Source organism: Oxyura jamaicensis, chromosome 21, assembly GCF_011077185.1.
Source record: "Oxyura jamaicensis isolate SHBP4307 breed ruddy duck chromosome 21, BPBGC_Ojam_1.0, whole genome shotgun sequence".
NCBI classification, from domain to species: Eukaryota; Metazoa; Chordata; class Aves; order Anseriformes; family Anatidae; genus Oxyura; species Oxyura jamaicensis.
Genome location: NC_048913.1, coordinates 6991951 through 7019188, shown reverse-complemented (window position 1 = coordinate 7019188; position 27238 = coordinate 6991951). Strand labels below are relative to the sequence as shown.

At 42.8% G+C, this 27238-nt stretch overlaps 1 protein-coding gene across 5 annotated transcripts in view; it reads right to left on the bottom strand.

Moving 5' to 3' along the window:
- Positions 1-27238, bottom strand: part of UBR4 (ubiquitin protein ligase E3 component n-recognin 4) — a 76272-nt gene that overhangs the window by 11084 nt on the left and 37950 nt on the right. For 2 of the 5 annotated variants that reach the window (XM_035344550.1, XM_035344553.1), the window contains 40 exons: positions 26970-27074; positions 26314-26469; positions 25438-25606; positions 24623-24719; positions 24075-24182; positions 23516-23632; positions 22146-22355; positions 21572-21721; positions 20939-21166; positions 20748-20826; positions 20043-20282; positions 18956-19124; positions 18190-18334; positions 17451-17536; positions 16839-16926; positions 16504-16697; positions 15168-15407; positions 13913-14051; positions 13042-13167; positions 12739-12867; positions 12101-12444; positions 11772-11862; positions 11325-11409; positions 10788-10915; positions 10486-10615; positions 9821-9978; positions 9170-9279; positions 8514-8655; positions 7617-7698; positions 7222-7395; positions 6659-6780; positions 6072-6269; positions 5866-5946; positions 3456-3543; positions 2936-3063; positions 2403-2510; positions 2086-2205; positions 1162-1352; positions 654-827; positions 35-134 (listed from right to left, as the gene is read on the bottom strand). In XM_035344550.1, coding sequence (XP_035200441.1) covers positions 35-134; positions 654-827; positions 1162-1352; positions 2086-2205; positions 2403-2510; positions 2936-3063; positions 3456-3543; positions 5866-5946; positions 6072-6269; positions 6659-6780; positions 7222-7395; positions 7617-7698; positions 8514-8655; positions 9170-9279; positions 9821-9978; positions 10486-10615; positions 10788-10915; positions 11325-11409; positions 11772-11862; positions 12101-12444; positions 12739-12867; positions 13042-13167; positions 13913-14051; positions 15168-15407; positions 16504-16697; positions 16839-16926; positions 17451-17536; positions 18190-18334; positions 18956-19124; positions 20043-20282; positions 20748-20826; positions 20939-21166; positions 21572-21721; positions 22146-22355; positions 23516-23632; positions 24075-24182; positions 24623-24719; positions 25438-25606; positions 26314-26469; positions 26970-27074 — 5729 coding nt within the window. The remainder of the gene's footprint in view (positions 1-34; positions 135-653; positions 828-1161; positions 1353-2085; positions 2206-2402; positions 2511-2935; positions 3064-3455; positions 3544-5865; positions 5947-6071; positions 6270-6658; positions 6781-7221; positions 7396-7616; positions 7699-8513; positions 8656-9169; positions 9280-9820; positions 9979-10485; positions 10616-10787; positions 10916-11324; positions 11410-11771; positions 11863-12100; positions 12445-12738; positions 12868-13041; positions 13168-13912; positions 14052-15167; positions 15408-16503; positions 16698-16838; positions 16927-17450; positions 17537-18189; positions 18335-18955; positions 19125-20042; positions 20283-20747; positions 20827-20938; positions 21167-21571; positions 21722-22145; positions 22356-23515; positions 23633-24074; positions 24183-24622; positions 24720-25437; positions 25607-26313; positions 26470-26969; positions 27075-27238) is intronic. The other 3 variants (XM_035344551.1, XM_035344554.1, XM_035344552.1) reach the window with 2 other exon arrangements.

Below are 27238 nucleotides of genomic sequence, written 5' to 3'. Positions count from 1 at the left end.
AAGTCCTGCTCGGCTTTCAAGGTGGTCCCCTTACCTGCGTAGCAGGGTGCTGCGTGGCAAGTCCTCGGAGCAGGCGCAGGATAAAAGGAAGTGCAGGTCGAGATAAGAATTTCTTCCATATGTCTGCATCCAAACTGCACAGAAAACAGGAGGCAGCAGCTGAAGGGCAGTCACCCATTCTGAGTGACTGGCCACATAGTTTGCAGAGCATAGGCTGCAGGCAAGACAAGCACCCTTCCCTGTGTCCCTCCTCCATTAATTAATGAAAAGAAATTCACACTCCCACTTCTATTTTGTGCATGCTATTAGCTAGAGTGTCAACTCAAAGCCTTGGGGTTTGTTTTGTCTGTGAGCTGGCCATCAATAGCAAAAGCTCTGTTCTGGTGTCATAGGTAAGGAACGGGCAGAAAATACATGCATTGTAATATCCAAGAAACCAGCTTAGATGGGTAACAAGTGGGATGATTACAGACTTTTTAGCTTATCCCCACAGTAGTACTGTTCCACTGGACCCTTTGCATTACAGCTGTGCCAAGTCCAAATGCTTCTGAATGTGGACTTGTTAACAGCTTTCTCAGAAGACTGTTTCATTTGGCGATGAAATGAGTGAAGGGTGTTCAGGATCACCACACACATTAAGTAGTGACTCTTACTTCTTTGCACTGGGAATGTGCTTCTTCATGTAGTCAAGGGCATTCTGTGTAATCCCCTTCTGAAGGATGAGATCTTTCAGCTGATGGCCGTTGCTGTTGTTTTTTATTCCTGCTGCTATTTTACAGAAGCAGTCTAAGAAAACTTTGTCATCTCCACTGTGCTCCTCATCATACCTGAAAGGGGAGGACAAATGGTGACTTGGAGGCTCTCCAAAAGTCTCTGCCTGTAATTCTCATGACATTATCATTGAATGCACGTACATACTCCAGTTCAGACTCAGAAAACCTATTCAGACCCGTCATCTCAGAATGTACTTTAAAGGCCTATTATTCAAGCAACATGCTCACACATTTTCTTCCAAAATGAATTGGAAATTAAATAGGAAATTAAGCTCATGTACCAGGAATCTCTGAAGCTTTGCATTACACTAAAGTAAGCCTCAATGAGAAAAACCAGACTTATCAATACATCTGATTTCAAACTTTTAGTCAAAATATGACAACATACTTATCAAAGTTGCAGTAGGGCTTAAATCGATCAACCAGGATCTGCATTTTCTCCATTTCCCCAAAGGACAGATAAGGGATGATGCGTAATAGGCCTTGCAAGACGCTCAGATTGGAACGGACAAAAGTGCTGTTGATTTGATCAAGCAACATTACCAGCTGGTCTTTGTCACCAGTAAGGAGGAGGTTACCCTGCAATGGAAGAAGAGCATGACTTATATTGAGGAATAAATCTACACCCTTCAAGGAAACTCTCACTCTCTAGTAGCTCATAGATGACTCCAGTCTTGGAAGGACGACAGCCCTACACCCTGATAAGATAGCCTGATAAAGAAAAAAGCTATCCTCATTCCCAAATTCCTTCTGGAATGGCTATAAAACTCCTCTAGTTGATACCTGACTTCTTTGGCCTACTATTAAAGCATTTTCCAGTCAAAAAGGTCTAATAGTCCCAGGCCAAAGGAGGTCAGATTCCTATAAGCCCACAGTTTCAAAAGATGAGCAAGAAACTCTTTTCATTCTCAGTGTACTCAAGATACAGTTCTTACTCAATCAGCTGGAAAAACAACCATGTTTTCAGTAAGTATAAAAACACTCAAAACCAAAGCAGAGCGGTGTCTTTTCCTGCCTCTCATTGCCCTGTGGCCCAAGGTATCAGGGGAGAGATCCAAGCAATGCTTACTAATCTCCACCTGGACTATAGAAGCATCATCCAAAATAAGTCTTGCAGTGCTTTTGATTCAGGGCACTCCTCCTGCCCTACCTTCAAGGCCTGCTAAGACACGCCAGCAAGCATAATAAGGGTTAGGCTCCCATTTAGCACACCTCTACAGCTCCTGAAGCTCAGCATCTCTGTAATAAGGTGCTTGCAAGCCTGGAATCCCAGTCAACGTTTCCATTTGCGCATCGAGCCCCAGGCACTCACCTTGTCCTCACTCAGAGGCTCTGCATTGGATTCATCCAGTATAATCTCCATTATACTAAGCACTTGTTCTGCCACAGCCGCTCCTCCGCTGTCCTTACTTTCCTGCTCAGCCACCAGAGCCTGGAGAAGACAGCAGCATTTTACTGTAACACCCACTTCCACTTACTTCTAGGTAAGGAATGGCTAACACATTATTTGCAGCGCCATTCCAGCAATATTTAAGATGTCGTGTAGTTGTCCTAAATAAACACGACAGTCAGAGGTAAATTCACTGGATTCCATGCAAAACAATTCATGGAAGTCCATGTTGTCCTTACCAAGTTCAGAGTTCCCAGCATGACGTTCAAAGTGTTCATCTCCGGCTTGACCAACTGTTGACGATTTATTTTCACCTTCACACAGTAACTAAACAGCTTTAACAGCACCTACAAAACACAGAGAATGCATTCTTTATGGAACCTTCAAAATGAGTACCAGGATTTTGCTGAAACTAAAAGCACCTGACAACATAGTTTCTAGACGTCTAGGGTAAAACACAAGCCAGGCTATTACACCGGTATTAGACAGCTCTGGCTTTCAAGTAAGGCCAAGGCAGAAAACAACAACTCTAGCAAGGTAGGATTTAGCCTTATCAAATTCTACACACTTCAAAGTCTTTGCAAAGAATTGTTAACCAAAAGGAATGCGAGGGGGAAAGGAGGAGTTTCTCGGTTTCTAGTAAATGAGTGAATCTGCTCCAACACTTAATCTGCAACACGAGGCAGACAACTAAAAGTAGAAACGTCACTGACGCTTGTGGAATTTTCTGTCACTTATCTCCTGACCCCAGAGAACAGAAACTGAGACTCACAGTTAAGAGGTGCCGGCCTTGTTTGAAGTCCTTGATTCCAGTCAGCCTGTTGAGCATACACTCTAAGCCTCCACACTGGGCCATGACACCTGCCATCTTGTACACTTCTTCCTCATCCTCCTCTTCATCTGTGGGACAGACAGATTGTGAAGAGAGGAAGCTGTCACAGTTTGGCATGCTCACGCAGCCCATAGGAAATAAAGCAGCAAGGCAAAAATGGGGAGTATAGTAGGGCACATTTACCAGCAGTTCAAGTTACATCAACTGTCGAATTTGAAAAGAATTATGAGCAGGAACATGAAGGAGAGCGAGGCAGAACAGTCATGTGCCATGCAAGTGTTCAAATTTAAAGTACAGACTTAAAGAATTGTTAAAATCCTTCTCCACTCTAGGTGAAGAAGGTAAATGTAGCAAAAGAAACATCAATCAACTTTAAGCCTGCTGCTGTGAGGATAATAGTGTCCTTGCTCTGCAGCAAACTTCAGATTTCAAATCTAATCCCAGGAGACGAGTGCATTACCAGTAGTGGAGTCGAGAGACTCAATGAATTCCTCAGTTGCATCTCCTAGTAAACCTCGCATGCGGTAAATGATCCTCATTGGTTCCCCCTGCAAGAAAGGAGAGCATTATATTAACTATGCTTCTGTGGACATGTATTTACAAGTCCTGTACAGCAGCAGACACCTGACCACAGTGTTTGGACTGCAGATGATAACATGGAGAAAACTTTCACTCCCTCATCATTCATGCCTCACTGAGATTAATTAAAAACAAACAGTCAAGCCATTACCTGCCAAAACCTCAATAAATCATCTATCGGTTTGTCCAGCTTTTCCTGGCATTGCCAGTCAGATGGACAGTCTGGTAACAATCAGACTCTTCCTTCATGTATCTCCTCCTTTAGCACTAGTGAAAGATGTAGCCAAGCAAATCGCGAATTCAGCTCTAGAGAAACTGCTTTTCACAGCAACTTTTTCCTCCAAAGGTATTCCACAACACACCTGGAAAATACAGGGGGCGGGCACAGCCCAGTAAATGAAGCAAGAGAGGCTAATTGGATGACGGCTGCCAAACAGATTAAATCTGCAGTGATGGAAAATGGAAGAGGAGGAGTAAAAGCCAATTTAATGAGCTTTCAGTAAGACAGTATATGAACTACAATGATACAGCCAAAGCCACCAAAGGGCCAGCTGTGCTTTTACCCTGGGAAAGTGCTAATTTTCCAGATGCATTTCAAGCTGGCGATATGGACTGCATATCACTGAACTTTCCATTTTAATCCATAGGTCTGAATAAAAAGCAGAAAAGAAAAATCCCAGATTTGGGAGCAGGAGACCTTGCAAGAGAAAACCTGTCAGAGAGCACGCTAAGCCTAATATGGAATAAGCAGTGCTTAATGTCACAGCAAATACATAAGCACAGGGAAAGCCCCGGGAGGAAGATCTGCTCAAAGGCCATGCTAGAGACCCGCAATTAACACCACAGGGGCCCTGGTAAAGTGGCAGATGAACAAAAAAAAGCCAGTGAGAGACAAGGGAAACAAAAAGGGGCCTGAGGTTGCTTTCTTGTTAGCCTGTCTATTTCCTAGGGAACGTGTGCTGCCACTCCAGAAGTGCTTTGCAGAGGTGCTCACAAAGGAAGACAGATGAAAGCTGCACAGTGACAGTAATGCTGAGCAAACTGCCTTTCCCCGCCAGTACTGCATCTCGGGAGAGCAGCATGTCGGGTACCGCTCTGTGTCTCGTAGGCATTGCAGCTCCCTGCTCAGAGCACACACGTGGGCTGGGGCAGCATGTGCTACGCTTTCATTTCCCTTGGGAACTCAATTAGGGTTCAAATAAGACTTTACAGTTTGAGACCTGCATCTCACTTCCTTATTCAAGTTGATAACTTACCAAAAAGTTTCCACTCCTAGCTTTGGGCTTGATTTTGCAGCACAGAAGTGATTTTTTGTTCTTTAAATGAAGTTTGATCAGAACCTTTCCCCATTTCATAACAAATTACTGAAAGCAGGCAGTTTATCAGAATTCTTCCCCACAAGCACAGCAAACTCAAACAGTTCACTTTCAGCCATTGAGAACTACTGAGGTTGCAGTCAAAGGTGACAGCAATCCAAGAGTAAACGAGGAATGAAGAAGAACGTTGGACAAACCTGCCTCTTTTATGATCTCACATACTACTAGCAGTGCCTCTAAAGAACGTATTCTTAACAGGCAAGAATTACTCTGGTGGACTCCTCTTCAGCAGGAGTTTATTTTGGTGACCACAAGACAAGAAGAGCTTGTTTGGGACCTCGTGCATCTCACCAACAAGCCTACTGTGACACGGTGGACTAGTCCCTTAAGATTTGTGTGACCCTTTCTTTTACCTGAAAAACAGGCAATATCCACTACTAAGAGCAAACTGGGAGGAGGGAATCTGTCAGTTTTTTGAAGATCCCTGAATGAAAAGCACAAGAGCAGAGGTGCAAAGCAATGTGGAGATACGTTAGATGCTCTCTTTGCGGAAGTAATTTGGCTTCATCTCTGAAGTGCAGACAGATGGAGCGATCTGGTGTTTCAGTCTGCACACATGCAGTAAACTGCCAGGCGTATATGGAGCATGAAATGTGCTTTGAAAGGCGGTGACACAAAGTTCAGTCCTTTACCTAACAGAAAGTAAAAATCTTACTCAAAGGTCAGATTTCTGGTATACTACACAGGCAAGTTCAATACACTCACCTGGGTCAGCATTATGTGCTTTTAAATCGCTTAACACTGCAGAGTTGAGTAACAGTCTATCCTAAGAGAGCACAAAAAGGTGCTGAGCAATGATACGAAGGAATTATATGTCAAGAAATAAACCCTGACTCCTGTGAATATATATATTTTAATATAAATGACAGGTGCTTTGTGCTGCTTAACATGTACTTATATAAAGATAATAGATACCTCGTTAGTAGGACACCACACCTTCTTGTAGACCTCGGCCACAGGCAGATCCAAACTGATGATCTTATTGTTCACTAGAAGCTGAAAGTGAAGAAATAAGAAGTGCAGAACAAGCTCACATTGCATCGCTGTGTTAGCAATCATCGACTGCCTAGAAATGGAGTTCCCACGCATCTGTGCATGAAATCACACTCGTGCAGCCTCACCTCCATTCCACTGTCATCCTCCAGCAGAGCTACCAGGTCACAGTCCTGACAGATTTTGTTCTTGATGTCCCTCATGAGTGGCCCAATGCCAGGCTCATTACTGCTATAGGGATTTCCTGGCATTCTGCCCTGCAAGAAGTCTTCCTGCTGGGGATCCTTCTCCAGCGTTACAAAGAACTCAGTCACTTCATTCTCTTCCTGAAGAACAGTAGAAGAGGCAGAGTAAATAATTTTTCCCCTAGCCAAATTCCTGCACTGTCGTGTTAGCAGTGACAAGATGTCCCTGAACCTTAAGTACTTTCACCACGAGTGCATCCTGTTTTACATTGAACGTAGAACTTTACAGAACATCTAATATCACATAATAAGCAAATTCCTTAACATGAAGAAATACTACTGGTTCTCATTTCTTTGCGCAGAGCATGCCACAGCAGGAAACCTCAATATTAACCCCAAAATGGGACAGTGTATTACTACAGTTCTATATTGGCTCTTATGAAATCAATATTTATTGTAGACTATTATTTCTGACAATATACAAGCAAGTCTCATTTTATAGGTTATGCTGCAGCTATCTGCATACTTACAGGATAGATAATACTGCACAGTCTCTCAAAGATGAAAACTGGAGTCCTGTAGTCATCAAGGCTGTAACGTTTTGCAGTCTCTATGCACACTGCCATAAATGCTTTGGTTTCAGATTCTGTGCCTGCCAAGGAACAGGAGTATTAAAAGAGACACAAGAGTCAGTTTGATGAATTCCATTTTTAACTCAACATACACAATAAATGCATATGCAATAATCACAGTAACTCTACTGCCTTCTTTTACATTCCCAGAAGATGAAAAGCTATTTATTGGTATGTTTAGTAGGAAACAACCCTCTTTACATGCTTGGGCTGCAGGAAAACAATCCCATAAATAAGAGGAGGCTTGAAATCTTGGAAGGTAGGAGACAGCTCCAGGAATGATATTTACCATTTCTGTGCCGAAAGGAAATATTATAAGAGGAAATATTATAAGGTCCAAGCCATAAAAAACCCACTTCACTATAGTCTTTTAGTAAGAAGTTCTTTATGTGGCTGTAGCTATTTGCTTTTTCATCTTGATTGACCCAGAGTTTGGATTCATGGAAGCAACGTGGCTTTACCTGTTGTCATATCTTCCAGCATCTCCAGGAGCATGTCCTGAGTTTCATCGATCAGTTTTGTTCTCTGTACCACTAGCTTTCTCAAACACAGGTAACCATTTAGGACTGTACCCACTAGGCGGCTTTTGAAGTGTCGTTTGATGGATTCCACCTCCACAAAGGAAGAGAGAAGACCTATAAAGCAATGAGATATTCAAGGAAGTGAGGGAGAGTGTTTGATTTGTTACGGAAAAATCTATTTAGGGACTGAATGTTAAATGGATAGCAAAAATCCAATACTAACAATTGCAAAACATTGAACCACTTCTCTGAAATTCTGCTACATGCTGTTAGAGAAGAACAATCACCCTCATCTCTAATCCTACTACGTGAGTTGTACTGATGCCACCAAATACCTGTGAGACTCTTCAGTGCATATCCTTGCTGCAAATCAGTGCTGAGTGTTGCTTCCTCCAAGGCAAGCAAACGAGCTATTTCCTGAAAATAATTAACAAGCCTATTAGGACAACAAACGCCATTAATAACTAGCTGGTGAGCACTTAACACACTGCAACCTAACACGCTGACCCGCAGGGTGCAGAAGAGCATAGCAAAGAAACAGAGCCAACCACAAAGAAACCAGAACTGCACTGAAGCAGTGAGGAGAAAAGGGAGGAAAAAAATTGACCCAAACATCCTCTTTTTATCTTATCTCTATACCTACCTCGTGGTTTTTATCACTGCTTTGCTCTAGTGGCCCTCCATGACGGACTTAAGGCCACCATTAACACTGGGAGGTGTCTCCCTCTTTGGAGGGCAGCTGGGATCAGCACCCAACTGCTTCTTCTCACCAGTAAACCATTGAGACCTGACTTTGAAGACTGCAGCTTAAATGCGTTTCTTCTCCAACAGGCCATAATTCAAACTCACGGAATGGTAGCACACCTGATCCTCCCTTGTCATTAAGGGCTTTCTGAGTCCACTCTGGCACCTAAGGCAGCTTCCCGTTTGAACCCGGTGCCAAGTCAGCGCAGCAATATTTATACCCCTTAGCACAGCTGCCCACTGAGCAGTTAATTACCGTGTGCAAGTCAGTGTGGAAGTCAGCGTACACAGAGGCCTGCTACTGCTGGACTAAAACCACTGTAGCTGTTTCTGCTCAGAGATGACAGAACAAGTATGAATTTCACAAACCTAGCAAGGGTCAGCAACTGAACAAAGAGGTGAAGATTTCAAAACACAGAAGGCAAATCAACTGACAGGCCAGGGACAAGTTTTCTGCTGTTACTTAGTTCCTTCATACAGGTCCGTACCTTAGTGATGAGGCTGCCAATATACGGCAGAACTCCTCTGGCTGCCAGGTAGACCTTCCAGTGGGCAGGTTTGATGAGTTTCTGATACAACGCCAGGTACTCGGCAGCACACTCACCAGCAATGCTCAGCTCATCCAGGTAGCTGGTAAAGAGAAACACAAACTGACAACCACAAGCTGCATTCACAGCTTAAGGACACTGCAGAACGAAAGATGGAAAAAGGCTCCAGCAATCTATCCTCATTCTTTGTCCTTCCTAGCTAACATTACCATTATCCATTAGTTACTGCTAAAGTGACACTTCGTCCCAACAAGGAGGTGACCAACTATGCTAACAGCATCAGTTGCACTAGGTTATGTCACAGTACTTAGAAGAGAGTTCTCTATTTTGTTGTCTAAGAGGCAGAAAAAATGTCCCCACAGCTGAACACCCTGTGCTTGCCTCTGGAAAATACACACTGCCAGGCAGAAAAAAAAAAGTATTATTTAAACAGTACCATCCCAGCTAATTAAGTTTAAGAATCCAGCCCCAAAAGGACATGTGAACCAGAAGTATAATAAGGAGAGGGGTGATAAAAACTGGGAGAAGGGAATGGTTCTCATGGGAACTAGAGAAAAATAACCCTGGAGCTGCCAAGGGTGGCATCATGGAAATACCTTGTAAGAAGATCAAGGACCTGTTGTTTACGGCTAGGGATGGTAGCCAGAGCTTCCACAATGGTACACGCAGCCTGCCTTGCAGCTTGAGTGGCTGGAGTAAAAAGCACCTACGGCAAGAGCATTAAAACATGGTATCATTTGATGTGCAGAGATAAAGCAGTGATACTTTTCTAAAAAGACACAGCAGACATTTGGACAGTTTGGTGTCCTAGAGACACCGAGAGGCAACGCTCTCTTGTTCTTCTGAAGACTTGATTCTGTGAGAATGTCTACTTAGTTCTCCATCAAAAAGTTTAATTAATGCACTAAGTAGGTAACACACTAATCCACATACAAAGGAAGGAAAGACTTTGCACAGGACCCATGAAAATTCAGTAGTCAAAATGCAGCTACTGGACAGGTAACGCACAGTGGCAATTAAAGGCTCAGAGACTTAAAAACATGCAAATTACTGGATTAACGTTCACGAACAGCATTTTTGTGGAACAAAGCTGCAAACCTAACTCACTTATAGTCTCCCCACATATCTCCTGTTCATATCATGATGTGTAAAGTGCACAAAATACGGCAAACTACCAATGTTGGTCAACTCTGCCCTGCGGAACTGACAGACCAGTGCATCACACGGGAACTTTCACACCCAGTTACCTGTCGCAGCCAATTGTTGTGTCCCAGCTTGAGATCCAGAGGGCAAGTTCTCTTCCCACGGCGACTCATGAACTGTTTCCACTTCCAGACATATTTTTCTGACAAATAGAGCTGGTGAAGTTCTGCCTTGCTAGGAGATTTCCCATTGGCATCTGTACCTGCAATACTGAACACAGCTCAAGAACTGCCTGCAACTATTAACAGCAAACTGACATTATATTTTATCATATTTTTTTTTATATTCTTCATACTGGAATACTCCAAATTCCAGCTGAGATGCTGAGTAGCTTCTCATTTATTTCTGCTGCCCTTTTCACTTCTATGTGGAGCTATGCTCACTTCCAAGCCAGGTGTAAATTCCCCCAGCCTCTCAGCACATTCAGTTAACTTTTCAGTTGGCTGGTATCATTTTAGATAAACAGCAAGTTTCATTTTTGATATTCCGCTGATTATCTTCAGGCACAATGCATTTTCTGCTCAAGGTTTGAGCAACACAGCCCAGAAAGGGCAGTACCGCAATCTCTATGGACTATACAGTTAAGTGTGAAGATGGTATCAGATGGACAGAAACCAACACAACTCTATAGAAGTATATTCCTTATTAAACTTGGAAGGACATACATGTTCTTTCACAAAATTGCACAAAGTTGAAAACACAGAACTACCTCTGGCAGGGAGGCACTTTTTCCAAGCTTCATATGATGCTTTGGGGTCCCTCTTGAGCCACAGCTGAGCTTGTGCATGGATTTCATTGCTGTAAGGCTTCACCGTGGTGAGAGCATCCACAGGCACATCCTTATAAACAAAAAAAGCTCTATAATTCTTGAGGAAAACACAGCCTGTCCTCTTTCCTGTGACCAGAAAAGCAAGCCCCAGATTCCTCACAAAGCTGTTCATCACTGAGATGGGTGTGCCAGACTTTAATCAGATCATTTCCAGATGCTTTGCTCAGCATCTAAGGTGATACCTTGTTTTTCTTGCTGGTTGGAGCAGGTGGTTTGATCAGCTTTTGAAGAATGCGCAGGCACATGAGGGTGATGTTTTCAACAACCACCGGAGTCTTAATGTTCACTGCCATCAGAAACAGGCTGAGAGCTGAAAGACAGATGTAAATGTTCGTGCCACTAAGATCTGCTCATGGGACACCTTCCACAGCTCTGTACAGCACATCAGAACTGCTTAGAATTAGGTAAGACCTCATATTCGCAATCAAAGCTATCACACAGAGCCATGGATGGAAAACAATTTTTTTAATACTAAGGAAACAGCAATGTGTCCTGTTTTGGCTAGCATAGTTATCCATGCCTTTACACCTCCACTTTTCTATTTCTCAGCACTCCTGCTTCAATAACCCCGAGACAAAGCTATCTGGCGCTCACTCCCCTTCTAACCCTAACCACAAACTATCTGCATCAGGATCAGTTCCCTTAAAATCTTACTAGAGTGCACAGACCTAGGTATAGCATTTTGAAATAAAGCTTTCACATTCGTTGTTTGAACTCACCACAGCGCAGTCGGAGCTCCCAGCAGCTGTCTTCCTTTGAGATGGAGTCTGTTAGCAGCAACATTTCATACTGGAGGCTGCTAGCCTGTAAGACAGACACACTGAGAGGCTTAAGAAATCTTGGTGATACAGCAGTCCTTTTTGCCTTCAGGTATTTTAAAAAATAGAGGTTTTAAACACGTACATCTAAGTAAGGTTAGTCCCACTTCCATTTGGGACAACTGGCAACCTGTTTGAGAGAGCTGCAAGCAACAGCCAAGATAGGAATATCTGTGTGAGGAAACTCAGGCATTTACTATCACGTAATTTTGTGCTTTACCTTAATTCCTATCAAGACACAAACATCTTCTGTATTACAAATGGACTACGATAACTGAGAAGATGCAACTATTAGAATACACCAGCAGTTGCAGAGGGTCAGACAAAAGAAATAGGAAAACATCTCACCAGGTCTGGATTTGCCCAATGTCCCTTCAGAGCTGCAGAAACCTTCCCAATAATTAAGTCATTCATTTGTTGTGTGGCCTCTGGATTGTCCCTAATTCCAGAAGGAAAAAAAGAACAGTATTATGGTGTGCTCACACTAAATACCAAAAGCTCCGTGGATTTCAGCTTAGCTAATGACAAATGTACAACAAGCAGTCATGGTCTACAGTTTGCTGATGGAAGATATCTCCCCTGTAGAGCTACTCCTTCACAATTGTGCTTTTACAAGAACGCAACCTTCCAGAGTTCACTGGAAGTTGCAGGGCTACGAAGGCTGAACCAAACCTTACCTGGTCAGAAGGCACATGAGCTGTCGGACCTCCTCCCTCATGGTGGCTGCACCTCGCCTCAGGTTGTAGTCAAAGAGCTCTCGGATAAGGCCCTGGGACACAAGGATGTGCCTGATGGCAGAGTTAGTTGCCAAAGCCCGGAGCAACGTTATGCAGTGTTCTGTGACTGCTGAAGCACAGCCGTAACACTTTGTTGATGATGTGTGGCCACAGCCTAAAACAGACAAGGCACGATACTGGCTGGCAGTAAACGTGGGTTGGACAGTGGTTCGTGAGGACTTCGTTGCTGCCTCTCTCTGCTGAAGGTCATATTCCAGGAGCTCTTTTCGAGAGGCAAATACTTTCTGGAAACACAGAAAAGGAGAAGTGACCCAGTTATCTGTTTTGTTTAAAAGCTTGTTGTCTATATTACGTGAAATCTAACACTGGAAATGTGACTCCATAGTACTAACGGTAAGCATAGCTTTTAAAAACTATTGTTTTGTTATTTTTTCCCTGAAAACATACAGCCAATCACTTATTGTTATCTATTTCATTAAACGCAGAACAGCAACATCTTACTTTCTACTTCTGACGTGCACTGTATCTGGTGATAGAAAAAACCACAAGGCCCACATACAAATTAAAGCACATCATACCTGTATGATTTTGGAAAGTTCATCGAAAGAGTTCTTACAGTCACCACAATACTCCTGGGCTAACTGGAGTATGTATCTGTTCACACTAGCTGAGGTAGAACTGATCCCTCCACTGCTACCAGATTCATCCTGGAAGAGAGGAGAAAACAAAAGGAATCACTTATAGAGCACAAAACTAACTGCTGCAGAACAGCATCTGAGGCAAGGATCTTTAGCTGTCCTTGGTAGTATAAAGGCCAGTGTCCCGCAAGCCTGTCTCCTGCAAGGGCTGGTTCTGTGCAACATTCATTTGTCCCTTGTTACCTGCGGCTTTTCAGGAGCTGCCTCATTCACTTTACACAGGAGGTTTTCCAGCTGCGGTCGGTGTCCCATTAGCTGGTGATACACTCTGTCAGCCTTGTCCAGCAGAGTGTTGATGTTTGTTACTGCCTATGAATAAAAGAAGAAAGGATATTCAGACAAGATTGTTAGTTCTCCTGAAATACAACTCTCCAGGTTTTCCCATGTCTTTTGTCTTTCTCTGTGTTAATGAAAAGCAATGCTAACTGCAAGGCTTTGGGTACACGGGCTCCTTGAAGTCATGGTGGCCACATGTTGAAGTCCAGGTACCAAAACACCTACTAAGATTCTTCTGATAGAAAGTGCAACAGGGAAGCATTGGCACTTTGCTCCCAAAAGCCACAGAAACTCCTACAGATATTCACAAAGCAAATCTGCTACCAGGCTTTCTCTTTGCCACAATACCTTTGGAAAACCTGACAAATTACACCGCCAGTATAATCAGAGGGCACAGCTTTGTCATGGTGATCCTGTACCTTGCTTCTGCCACAAGTATTGTTCTGGTGTCCAGTGTCCACCACAGAAAGACAGAGATGCAGTACTAGATAGCTAGTTTGTAAGTAAAGAACTGAATAATGTCTTTGAAATATAATCTACTTAGTGGATCAAGACAGTGAATAAGGGATTGTATTCTATACCTCTCAATATGCCGGAAACAAGAATGAGGATTCTGTGAGATCACCAGAATTAAGGGAAACACATGGGGTGGTGAGAAGTGCTGAAGGAGCACTGATTTCCATGTTACTTACAAGACAGATGGGCCTCTGATGTCCCTAAACTGCTGACTTGGCCAAGAGAGAGAGCATTTCATTAACGAATTAGCTATTAGCCTCACCTTCTTTCTATCCTCTTCGTTCTCTATGGGATCCACTGCACAGCAAGGCTTCGCGTACAGCATGAAGTCAAAGCGAGCATATTTACAGAACCCACAGGCATTGCAAAGGAAGGGATCCTTCTCATCATAATTAATGGATCTGAAAGGCAAGCCAGAAAGGTATGAGAACAGCCAAGCTTATCAAATAACCGAGAAAATGAAGGAAGCAAGCTGCAAATGCACTCATTATGTAAAGGGGAAGAATGGCCCTCAAAAATGCCCAAGCTACTGAACTGTCCTGGGGAAACAGTAAGACTGAAATACATGCTGTGCATGAGAATCAAAAGCTCCAAATCAGGCACCAAAAATCCTTACAGAAGGGGTACCACATTCTGGCCAGTAAGCAGAAACAGATGTGAATTTGTTCCTAACAATTCTACTTCAACTACAGCAATTCCCAGCAGAATGTCAGACTGGGGCATCGTGCCCTCTACAAGAACACAGATAAAAAGAAACCATTTTGTAAGGTCTAGGCTTTGAATAGCTTTCACTCTCTACACAGTTGCAGTGGGACTGGTGACAGCATACTTATTATCCTGTTGCAGACTAGAGCAGCACGACACGAACTGATTTATAGCTCCCATAATTCAACCAATAATCAGCTGATCTGTGTAAAGGATCTGTTAAACACCTTGAATCCCATGCGGATTTGAGAGGAATATGGGACAACAATGAGGGGAGAAGAGACCTCAGATGGGGAGACAAAACTCACAAAAGAGGAGGATTTGTAATACAGTAGTGAAAGCTTGAATAGTGCACAGTAAATTACGCCCTGAGCCCTGCTCTGAATGAGGAGAGTACAACAGCTTTGAACAGCCAAGTGAGTACTGTCCATCCTGCACATTAAGTCAGGGATCCTGTGGGGGAAGCCCCCTGCAACCATCTAATTGAACTCCAGCCCCACACCCTTGGACAGACAGGCTAAAAATAACCTCCCTTCTGGGAATTTTCTTTTTTAAACTTCTGAGGGCTTGATTTGAAACTTCTGTGTTCTTTCAGTACCGTCATATTAGGTTTCCTTTGTTAGCCTGTATTAACATTAAATCCCTGTAAGCCTGTTTTATACTTCTCAACTAATTTGATTGTGCAGTTGCATTAACCAGAATCACGCATTTAAATAGCGGGGTATTTTGTTGAACATCCAACACGGGCAACAGCACAAGGGCTCCATAAAGCCCCGGCGCTGGCTCGGTGGGGAGGGACTGGGATGACGTACCTGCACTTGTGGCACTGATACACGTTCTCACCACAGTTCCCACACACCCCCGGGTTGGCTGGGACAGACGCGCTACACCGAGGGCACTGGAGGGTCTCCGTGGAAGCCTGGTAATTCTCATAGAAATCCGCAAATTCGATCATCAGATTCGAAGCCACAATGGGCAGCGGCAGGTCGATTTTCACCTCCGTCTGGCCTGGGGTCAGCTGGACTTTCTTGGCTTTGTGCCACCGAGCTGGCCTGGGAAAGAAAAGCAAGCCGCATCGCTTTTCAACGGGGAAGTACCCTCCTGCCCACGCACAAAGGGAAGCCAAACACAACCGCCTCAGCTCCAAATCTACTTTAAATGGGATGAATGGAGAGCAGTTCTAGGATTCGCTTCCTTAGCTTCTGTATTGACATGATATGTAGCCAGAAATACATTTTAAGCCTTTATCCTCTTCATAGAGAGAGACTGTTTAGGATTAAAGAGCTGTTGATGCCTCATGGAAAAACTTTAATTCTACAGACATTTTCTAGGGATTTTCACCTCCGTTTTTTTTTTTATTAGTAAAGACATTTGCATGAAAACAGGATATTTATTTCTTAAGATCTCATCTGCTCCCACTGCTTATTCTCAACCTGAAGTCAGAATCCTCTCTTTGTGACATCATAATCCTCTCCACAGCAGCCACTTGTGATGTCACAGAGGATTAAGACTTCAAATAAGCAATAAGCAGCAGGCACAGATTAATCCCTAAGCCAAAGAGATCTGATTCTGGTGAGAACATCTCAAGAAGTAAGAAGGGAAAGCATATAAGCAGAACTGGCTCCAGACTGAGCAATATATTAAAAAGGAGCATTTTTCCTGGGTAAAGCAGCAGTCGAGAGCTAGGCTATCCAACTCCTAATTTTAGTTCTACTCTATGGTTTCAAGCAAGTATCGTTAACACTTTCAGCATTTCTGGATGCATTGCAAGGTCCAAATTCATTTCTGAGTGAAACTCCCCAGAAGGTGCTATTGGTATTAATACTGGTTTCCAAACAATAAAGCTTAGTGCTTAAAACTGAGCTTGTACAAAATTTGTGTACACACATTTTACAGGCATATTTCAAGCTCTAGGTGACATTTGGATCTTTTCTTCAACAAATTCCTGTAGGAGATTCAGAACAATCCCACTCAGCGTGGACAGACAGTGGTAAGTAACAGTGTAAGAAGGAACGTTACCTAAAATGAACCAGGAAGATGAAACAAACTGCGTGCAGAATGGCCAGAACAAATCCAACCTATTCACCTCACCAGAAATCGTAACATCAAATTCAGAGGCTTGCACACAAAAACCACGGATGAACATACTTGTTTTTCAGCTCCACTATAGCTTGCACTGTCCTGTTGTTGTAATAGAGGTTGATGGTTCGGACCATTTTGGTGCGTTTCAGGTCTCCTATCTTCGCCGTCACCTTGCTGATGGTGTGGCTGCCGATCAGCTTCACCACTTGCTGAGTGGTAGTGTACCGCGTGTCCACTTTAATGGAGGAAAGCTTAATATACTGAGGAGACAAAAACCAAAGCCATGGACACTCTGCCAATATCATCATATCCCAGAAATACAGAAACAGCAAGTCAGGCTGCTGTAAAAGGTTGGGATCCCTATAATTAATTGGAAAGGGGTAAGGACAACAGGTACTTACGCAGAAGGGCACTTCTGGGTTGTTGCAGACAAGGCAAGGATCGCTCTCTAGGTAATAGCCATCAAATTCCACCAGCCCAGAGAGTGTGCTGGAATGAAGGGAAGAAAACTAACTTATGGAATTTGGTATTCACTTTGTTTTAGGCGTGAGCCATTCAGGTAATCTGAAGAGTTTAGTTTAGCTGTAATTGCCAGCACCAGATTGAAAAGTGTTGTTTTTCATTAGGCAGCATTTCAGTAAAATTATTAACAGTCAAGATATGACCAAGAACACAAAACATAATTCTGCAAAACTATGTTCTCCAACCGTTCCTACTATTTTATAACATTTACCAAACAGGAAAACAAACAAACAAAAAAAACTAAAGCTACTGCCTTAAAAAAAGAAAAAGGAAAAAAAACCTACTGCCAATCACACATACAATTTATTTTTTTAAACGGCAGAAAAAAGCCTGCTATTCTCTCAAGGCCAGCTGCAGCAAGTATGTAATCTCAGTGGGGGTCCTTCCTCCACCACAATTTCATTAGAAGAATTGTGTATTCCCCCGTGGATTGCAGCTTCTCTGCTGAAAAGCTCCTTTAGTGAAATGGATCAAAGAAAGAAGAAACTCACTTGTAAATGTTGGAGTTCGGGTGGTTAGTGAGAATGTGGTTTTGAGTCCGGAGGATCTCCACAGCCTTTTGGGAGTATTCCTTCAACTGAAACACAATTAGGAAATACTGTCTTCTCAGCATTTTTTTTAATTGCTACACAGACAAAGATTACTCATCTTGTGGCATGCTAGGTCCCCCAGAAGATGCACGCACTATACCCACAGGAATTTATGTGGTTAAGTCATTAACCAGAAATGTAACGGATCCTAAAATTAGACCTTTACCACAATAACAGCGCTATTTGTCAGAGCCAACGCAAATGCCTGCCAAGATTCCTAGGGTATTCCCAGCTCTTCACAAACACATACACAAGTATCAGTGCATCTAAATTGTTTGTTCTCAGCCCACTGGTCCCCTAAGAAATCCCACCACTTCCTTTGTTCAAAAGTCACAGTTACAAAATTTCTAAGAGCTGAAAAAAAAAATCTATAAATTGGAACCAGCAGATTTCCCAAGGAAAATTTTTCTTCTAAATAAAATAAAAACCACAACACAACAAAACAAAATAAAAAAAATCCCCAATCCTCATTTTTTTTAAGGAGTCTGCCTTTTTAACATTCAAATTTTGGGAATGAAAACATTTCCACCAGAAGCTGCTTTGACAGAAAATCTGTCCCTGCAGTACCATAAACAAGTACTAACAAAATTTGTAACTGGCTGGGCCTCAGATGATGTACCTTTCCAGAAAGGCACTGTACCTTTTTCTCAGTCTGCTGTGTTTTCAGAGAGAAGTATCCCAGGAGATCTACAAACTGGGCAGCCTTTCTTCCATAGGCTGGAAGTTCTGGCCAGATTGACCACATGAGATCCAGGAGTAATTCTTGCTGAGATTTGTTAGAGTTCCTGTTGGATAGATTACAGATCAATCGGGCTCATTGAGATAGCTATTTTGACAACAGCTGTATTGACAAGATAACTATATGGGGGAAGGAAAATACATCCTACAGATCACCAAACGTTGTAACTATTATCCCGCTATATATGAGAGTTCAGAGTCAAATCTCAACTCTTCTTGCCAACAGCAGTATTCCAGCACTCTCTGAAATAAAAGCAGAGGCCTTGCAGCATCTCAAGAGACTCATGAAGTAGTTCAGCACCCTGAAGTCTGCCTTTGCATATGTAACTCCCACCTTTTTAATTGCATAAGCCTGCACTTGATTCAGAAATTCACTCTCCCACAAACACCTACTCCTGTAGATGGCAGGAGCCAGATTCTGAAGGCAGACATAAAATGCTTGTTGCAGATGAGAACTCAAGTTGACCGGTAACGTGTAAGTCACAACTTACATCTCCAGCCCCAACAACTGCAGAATAGTGTGAGCAACTCAAGGTGATGTCATTATCTGCAAGTCTCAGAAGCATTCAGGACAGAGGCTCAAACATTAACTCTTCCACAGGAAAGAGCTTTTTTATCTTTCCAGAACTGAGCTGAGATTGGCTCAGAAAGGTTCCCTCCCAGCTCACCTGTAGATGTGGAGTGCAAGACAGTGGGCCTGCCATCTCACGGAGGATGAGTTGGACTCCAGCAAGAAGCAACGCAGGAATTGAATGAGGGTCTCCTTATCAGCAAACTTGTTCAGCTGGTTCACCAGAGCTGTACACAGCTGATCTTCCTGACTGCCCGAACCCTCACCTAGGGGACACCGGGTAGTACAAGACAGACTTAAAGCAGATGAGTAGAGTGCCTCACAGGCTAGCCAGTTCCCTATTCTATAGATCGTAAAGAATAATGGATACAGATCATACAGATAATGGAGGCAACTGTCTGTGGTTAAGTCAACAAGCAAGTTCAATATTCCTCTAATTATTCTTATTATTATTTTAAACATAAGCTAAAGCTTCTGACTAATACAAAAGAAAACTCCCAGAACACTTGCCAGTAAGGATGTGAGAAACGTGCTACACATCCTGATAAAGAGAAGCAGAAATAATAGGGCAGTGAAAACAGTCACAAAGAATCGTCTGTCAGAGAAAGCCAAAATAGTTTCCTGAAGAAAAGCCAGGAGAGAATTTATGCCCATGACTTTTACAGGAAAGCTTAATTACTTTCCCAAGAATTTGGGCATCCATTAAGAAGCAGCCTTGGCTCCAACACAGCTTACAAGCCAGACAGAGGAAACAAGTCTGAACATAACCGTTGAAGAGCAGAGCTAATTAGGTGTGCATCAAGAGTATTTAATTTCCACGAGCATTTCAACCTCCTACATCCCAGGACAAGCAATTTAAGTGGAAGCTACGTGATCACTGGTACAGGCAACTTCCACTGGACAATTTAAAGCCCACTCAAGTTAATAAATACTCATTAATTTCAGCCCCAACTCTTATGGCATACTACTTCATCTTTGACCCCTTTACTACATACAGTAAAACCGCTCTCCTAGATGCAGCTGAAGTTTGCAAGTGCCCCTGCCAAGATCCATGCCCCCTTCACAACAGTACTATTTACCACAACGAGAAACAAGGAGTTCTGTCTAAATAGTGGTACAAAAAGCTCAGAGGAGCAAACTTCATCCCTGAAAGAACCACAGAACTGGCCCCAGCAGCAGCTCACCCTCTCGCTCCTTTTCCTTTTCCTCCTTCTTGCTCTTTTTCGTGGAGGATTTGCTCTGTGTGGCTGGCTGCCCAGAGCCTGATGCTGCAGGAGCAGAGGTGGAAGAGGTGCTTGATCCGGAGGATGAAGCCATGGACAGTACTTTACTGCCACACAGAGCACAAGACAGCAGCTGCAGGAGAACTGGTGACACTCCTTCATCTACCAGGAAGCTGACTTGAAGGAGGAAATAGAGAACCGCTGCAGAGAAAAGAGAGAAATTTTGTTGCCTGCATTAAAAGCAGAAAAACCCACTCCAAACAATCAAACCAAACCACCACCACCACAAACCACCTTTGATCATGACAAGGACGATCCCACTGACTTAAAGAACATTCCCATCCCTACACTAAGGAAACATAACATTTGGGTACAACAAGGCAAAGTGTTTCATCCCAATTTACATGCTGGAATAACAGCAGTACAAAAAAGATCTCATAATTCATCTTCTAGTAAGCTACCCAGTAAACCATACTGCGTTTTTTAGCTAGGGAAGAGATGCAATTAGGTCACTGTGACAATGAGTAACGGAAATGGTTCAGTCCTACCCAAAACTCTAAGTTGTGTCCCTCTCTTTTTGTCTGCTGAGCCTCCCCACCCAAGAAGTCCTGATTCAAACCAAGGCACGTAATGTATGCCCTCTGCTGTCTCAGAGGCAGAACTCACAGTCATCTTTAATGCAGAATTTCTGCCAGTTCACTGTTCGCTGCGTAGCGATCTCTGCACAAGCCTTTAGATGTTCCATCTGAAAGGCACAATGAGATAGGATTAAATGCCACATCAGTATTTTCACTACTGACATCTTACGTAAGTGCAACGTGCACTTCTTCCAAGTACAGTTGCCCGCTTTTCCTTACCAAGCTGATCAATGTATCATACTGCAGCGCAGAGCCTGAACTTGCTGTGACCACACTGGCACGAAGGAAAATGCCTTGCTCTTCTAGGAGCTTTTTGATTCCACGAACATGGGAGTCCAAAGTGTGGAGGTCTCGGAGCTGGCGGTATTTATCCTTTGATCCGCAGATAAAGAGCAAAAGCTTGCGGACTTGGCGGCGCACGAAGGGAGTCTGCTGGATCATCAGGTACTAGATAAAGAAAAGCTTACAACATCAGCACTGCAAACTCACGAGTAGGCAACCTGCACCAACAAAAACATGTTTTCTTGCAAAAAGCTAAGATACTGGAGATGCATTAAGGAATCAGTCAGCTTTAAGGTAAAGTCACCCATAAAAGCAAGTCATAGGCAGAAGAAACACTGCACGGCAATAGGCAGCATCCTGAGCTGTGTGATTGTGAAACTGCTTCTGAAAACTATTCTTTGTCATCTATAAAAACAAAATGTGACAAAGCCAGTTGTTCACCTTCTTTCAAGGGGGAGAAAAATCAGATGTGAATCAGAGATTGATCCTATGAAATTCCTCAGGTCTCCCAAGTAAGGTAATGTCAGTGGAATTTTCAGCTTAAAACCTGCAGGTGTATCATGTTCTCACCTCAGACAAAAAGTAGAACCAAGAATGATCAAAGATGGGAGGTGGGATGCGGGAGTTTGTGTCTGCAATCTTCTTGATCTGATAGGGCAGCCGTAGAACCATCTCTGTCAGAAGCTGAGTGTAGGCCTCAAAAACATCTGCAGCATGACCCTGAAAGTGAGAGAAATCAGTCAGGCCCTGCCACTGAGAACTCCCACTGTGCTGTCATGACAAGCTACAGGGTGCGTTTATTTTCTAAAACCAAAACTCTGCTGTACCTTTGCAACCAGAAGAAACATTCCCAACTGATAAACAAAAGCCTGAGGCTTCCCCTCAGGGACATTAACACCTGAACCAGAAAAAACGACAGCAGCTCCACAGAACTGCCTCGTTTAGCCAGGCAGCAAGAGATGGAGCAAGCTGGGCTGCCCCGCTGGAGAACCCAGCAGTTGTAATTTTCTCTACACACTAAGGGAACAGATTTTAATTGCACAACTGAGCAGAATCCACTTCTCTAAAGATGCTTTTACTTGCTCCCGTGCAGCAGTCCTTTAACGCAGGTCACGTAACACTAATGGCATAGGGCACGACTCACCTTCACATACTGACGGAGGAAGAAAGGGCTCATATCAGGTGGAGAAGAAGTAGTGTGAGGTTTCAGGAGCTGGCTTGTGGCTACAGGCTCCTCGTCGTTCTGCTGGCTTTTCCAGTACTCTAGCAAAGACTTCAGCACGTGCAGGCAGTAGTCAACAGCACCAGAGCTCAACAATGCAGCAGCAGTGGCACTAGAGATGAGGGAGGAAGACTGAAACAAAGAGAAAATGGATTACTAGAGCACCTGAGAACCACCATGTCAGGAGAGCAAGGGAAGCTGTGACAATCAGATGGCATTTGCTGACTGTATGGATAAGAGAGCATTTTTTAAAAAATTAAACTTTATGGGCAGCTTTTAAGTTTGCGGTTTGTTTGAGGTTCTTTTTTTTTTGGTTTTTGTTTTTTTTTAATGTTTATGAAAAGAAACTCAAACATTTACAGAGACTCTTTTGAACAAGCGCTTAGTAAAGGAAAACAAATAAAATCTCCTCTTAAGTCTAATCTCCCCTCGACACATGTGCCAGAGGCCACTGAGCTATGGATTAGACGACTAGGGCTTTTTTCCCCTTTTTTATTTTTATTTTTTTAAAGTTGGGATTTCTATTTGTTTATCTGGGATTTGGCCAGCTGAGGGTGAATTCTGGTAGAGAAAGAGTCCCTGATGCAGATGCTGCTCAGAGGCTCTGCTCCACCCAGGTATTGCTCCACCTGCATTCTGCAAGACGATGAGCTTTGATTTCTGTGGGAAGCTCAACTGAATAACAAAGGCTGGAGAAAAAGCTACTGTAAATAAAACTATTAAAGCAGCCCTGTAAATCCAAACAAACCCCACAGCTCATAAGCTCATTAAAATTTGATGCAGTTCAGACTAAATTTTTTAACCTCTATGCTTTTTTATTAATCTCCTTCCCACCACACATACTGCTTTTTATGCCTTATTACTGTACCTTTTAGCAACAAATATCTAAGGAATCCTCTTAGCGACTTTTACGTTGACACAGCAGCACATTGCTTCCCAATAATCACATTACAAATCCTTTTAACCCCTTCAGCACCAGTAAGATGCAACACAAAATCTGCCAGAGCATTTTAAGTAACATCACTAATGTTCTGCCCTTAGCACAGAACAAACTGTGCATAAAATGAATCCAGACATCTTCCCGTGTTGGTTTCCTCCATGTGAGTTACAGCAAAGATCTTTATTGATAAGTTAAGTAACATTACAGGCCCATCATAACTTTTTCTGAAGGACTTTTAACTATTTTTCACTTTTACACCAGCTATTTTAAGTACCGGCTTTTATACCATCTTTGATGAAGAAAAACTCCCCAACCACACCACACTCCTGAAAAAGCATTTTGAAGAACATACCTCACAAATGGAAGACTTGGATCCTGACTTAGTTCTGGACATGAACACACTAAGCAGCCTCATTACCACCAAGTGTACTTCATTCACAGGAGAACGTTCATTTTTCTTAGACACATCCTGCAAAGAGAGAGCTTGCTTACTTACAGAGCTGAGCATCATGTCCTAAGCATCTGAATTTCAGTGCTCTGATCTTCACAAAGCATTTCTAATTTAAGCCCAAACAGTAATACTAAAAAAGCAGCCCAAATTCCTCAACTCCTAAGACTAGACAGAGGGCTGGGTGCCGGAGAAGAGCTACAGAAATGGAAATGTATACACGTCGACTGCACGTCATTGATCAATCAAGACTGTTTTAAGAGTTGAATTCAAGGCAAGCAAGTTTCCGTGCTCACTTGCTAATGCTGGAACCAGGCACAGGTGAGGATTTTTCTATGTTACGTGAAATGAACTAACAGAAATAAAAAGCCTGAGCTATACAGCAATGCATCTAATTCCTCCATGGGAAGAAACCTTGTCTAGAAGGAGCAACTGAAGATTGTGTGCTCATACTGCAACTTGCCTTTTTGTCCATGCACAGTTCTGCAATCAGCTGGGAGAGAAGGTTATCTAAAGCTCCCTTGTCTTTCTCATCATCTCCATCTAGGTCTGTAGTGAGCATCAGAATGACCTGGAAACAGAAGTAAGAGAATTAACAGAAGACAGCTTCCACGTTTTCAAGATTGATACAGACTATCTTTCACAAAACCTCTGCACAGGTTTTATCTTGATTAATTTATGTTCTTTCCCAAATTCTGCCTGCAACACCACTCCCTAGCATGAATTTTCAGTACAAATGTGGAAGACCCTCCCAGATATATAGAGATTCAAGGATTTTATCCCTTAGGCTCATCAGTTAAAAGTAACACCACGTTGAGAAAGGGTATATGCCTAGCAAAACTCTTTGGGTAAGGAATGCTGTGCAACAGATGGAACGCTTTAGAGAGGGACTCACACACTGTGACCGGGAAGGAAAGATAAAGGGAAAAGCATGCGCAAACAAAAACCTGAGAGTAGTAGCAGCGATTAATTATTTGATTAAGGCTTAACTCCTGAGCCCTCCTCAGTTACCTGCATATAAGGAATGGCCCGGACTCCTCCAACACTCCTGAGCTGAGGTAAGTTTTGCAGCAGCCTCTCCAGCAACATCAGCCGGACCATGTGCAGCCTAGGAAGTCAGAAGGCAGGAATCAGACACATCGCAAACAATTTTAGCCCCAAGAGGATTACCACCAGAGCACTGCAAGTTAGCACAGACACTCAGAGAATCATGAAGTCTTAAGGTGATCACATTAACGCAAACAGAAGCAGACTCCCTCAGACTTTACACTTAAGCAGTATGAAAGATGCAGAGCAACTCAGACAACGGACACGTGTTTTTTTCTGCGGAAGCAGACTGCCTAGCATGACTACTTGCAGAGTTTAACTATCTAGAAACTGAAAATCAGCTCCAAACTGCACTGTAAAAATGACTGAGCATCTGTTCCCATAGAATGGAAGACTGAAAATCTTTCCCAAAGTACTTAGCACTTTTGTACATACTTTTTTCCCCTTACCAATGAATTTCACAAGTTTCCCGGAGTTACATTTTAGTGATTCTTCTGTTTAATAGGCTCATATCTATTTTTTCATCACTTTGTAAAGGTAGCAGTTTTGTAGGACACATTACCTAAGTGTAATGTTACATGGTCAATGCACAAAGGGAGGCACTCTGCAACAACAGTTTGCTCTATTCTGTTTCAGATGTAAGATTAGCTTTTGATTTTTACTGTCCAAAGTTGCAAATCACATTTCATAGACTTCAGCACCTACAGTCCACTCCTCTACAAACAATGACCCTGCACAATAGATGTGTGATTTTTGAAAAGGAAAACAAAGCCTCTTGCCTGTTGCTGGTGTGGACGTCTCCCTCTGCCTCCCCTTCCCCTTCTGAACCATCTCCTTCTTGCTGGCCTGTGGTAGTGCTGATAGCACCTGTGCTCGAGCTGACACTACCTGGTCCAGCAGGGTGGCCTTCAGCTGTTGTGTCCCCATAAGCACTACTACGGCCAGACACTGAAAAAGAAACAAAGAAAAAGAAGAAAGGGAAATACAGTATCAGTAGAAGTGCATCTTGCTTCTTCATAGCAACCAATGAAGTTGCACTACCCTTAGGAATTACGGTTCTAAAGAGATTATGTTCGTGGTTACCTTCAAAATTTGAAAGAGCATCTTTCCCCCAGTGCAATGTAACACCCCCAGCAGAGTTTGTGACTCAAATCTTTGCGGCACAAATTGAGTTGATTCTACAGCAATAAATGTAAACTGAGTCAGAAGAAGGGTGTTCCATCCAGGACAGGCAGCGTGGACATTGTTTTTGATAGAAGTCTGATTACTGGCAGCCTTTAAATACATTATTTCATTCTCTTTTGCTCAGTTTTACGTGGGTATCAGTCCCAAGCAAAAAGAAGAAAATTACTTCCATCCCATCCCAATTTATGCTGCAGTATAGTGAACTGTTTTATTCTTGCTCTAGGCTACTGCACTGTGTTATTTATTACAGGCCAGCAAAAACTACTATTCCACACTTCTAGAGAACTCTGAAAGTGAGCAAATATTCCGTCTGTAGGGCACATTGGTGGTAACCGCAAAACAATGCGTGGCATCACCTATTTAGAACAGATTTCTTCTTTTCCAGGGATTATCCACCCCACTTAATGCTGGTTAAGTCATATTATTGTAGAAATCAGATACACAGACACAATCCAGCAAGAGATACTCACCACTGTGCTCACCAGCCACCGAGTCCACTGCACTGCCACCGCTCTCAGAGCCCACGCTCCCACCATGGTCAGCAGGTGAAGTCCTAAGAGTTGAGCCATCTGTTGCGGCTGTGCTGCCTTCATCATCAGATGCTGGAGCTAAGAGAATAAAGAGAGCTGTTACAAGTAAAAACACTGTCTTATTATAACTCCAAAAGAATTGCATATGAAAGAAAAGGCACAAAGATTTATCTTTTGTTTCTGTGTCAATTTTAACTACAAATCAAAAAGGAATTTGGAGTGTTCATCAGTACACGTAAGACAGCTAAGAACAGTGGTGGGGAGATACCTGAGAAGGAAACCTTCTGATCAGATTGACAAATATCTAGTTTACTTGAATGGCAATGGCTGGTTGTTTATAAATGCAAAGGAAATACCAAATATAATGTACTTTGTCTGCTTAATTTTAAGAGGAGGAAATAAATTCCTCAGAACTCCATAATGAAAGTCTTTCAAAGCAAGGAAAGGTCATAAATACACTATTAGAGATGCATGAAGCCAATGGCAATAACTGCTTCTTCAAAATCTTATTTACAAATTAATTTTACATCATTATTTAGATTAAAACTATATATAAATTTATTTATTTATTTATATTCCTCACAGTGAACAGTTACCTGATGCTGTTGTATCTGAGAGCGTTCCGGCATCAAGAGATGAAGAGCTTGGTGCTTGGCCAGACAGTCCTAAACTCTGAAGTCCAAGTGCACTACTGCTACTCCCTGCAAGAAGAAAACAAACTATGAGTATCTTCGCACAAACAAACTATGTTTACTCTGGCCTTTCACATACATTTCATAGTTCTACTACCTTTGCTTTGTTGCTGGCCACATCAACAGTTTCTGCTCTGCTTATTTCCCAGTTTCCTCATATTCTGTTCACCTGA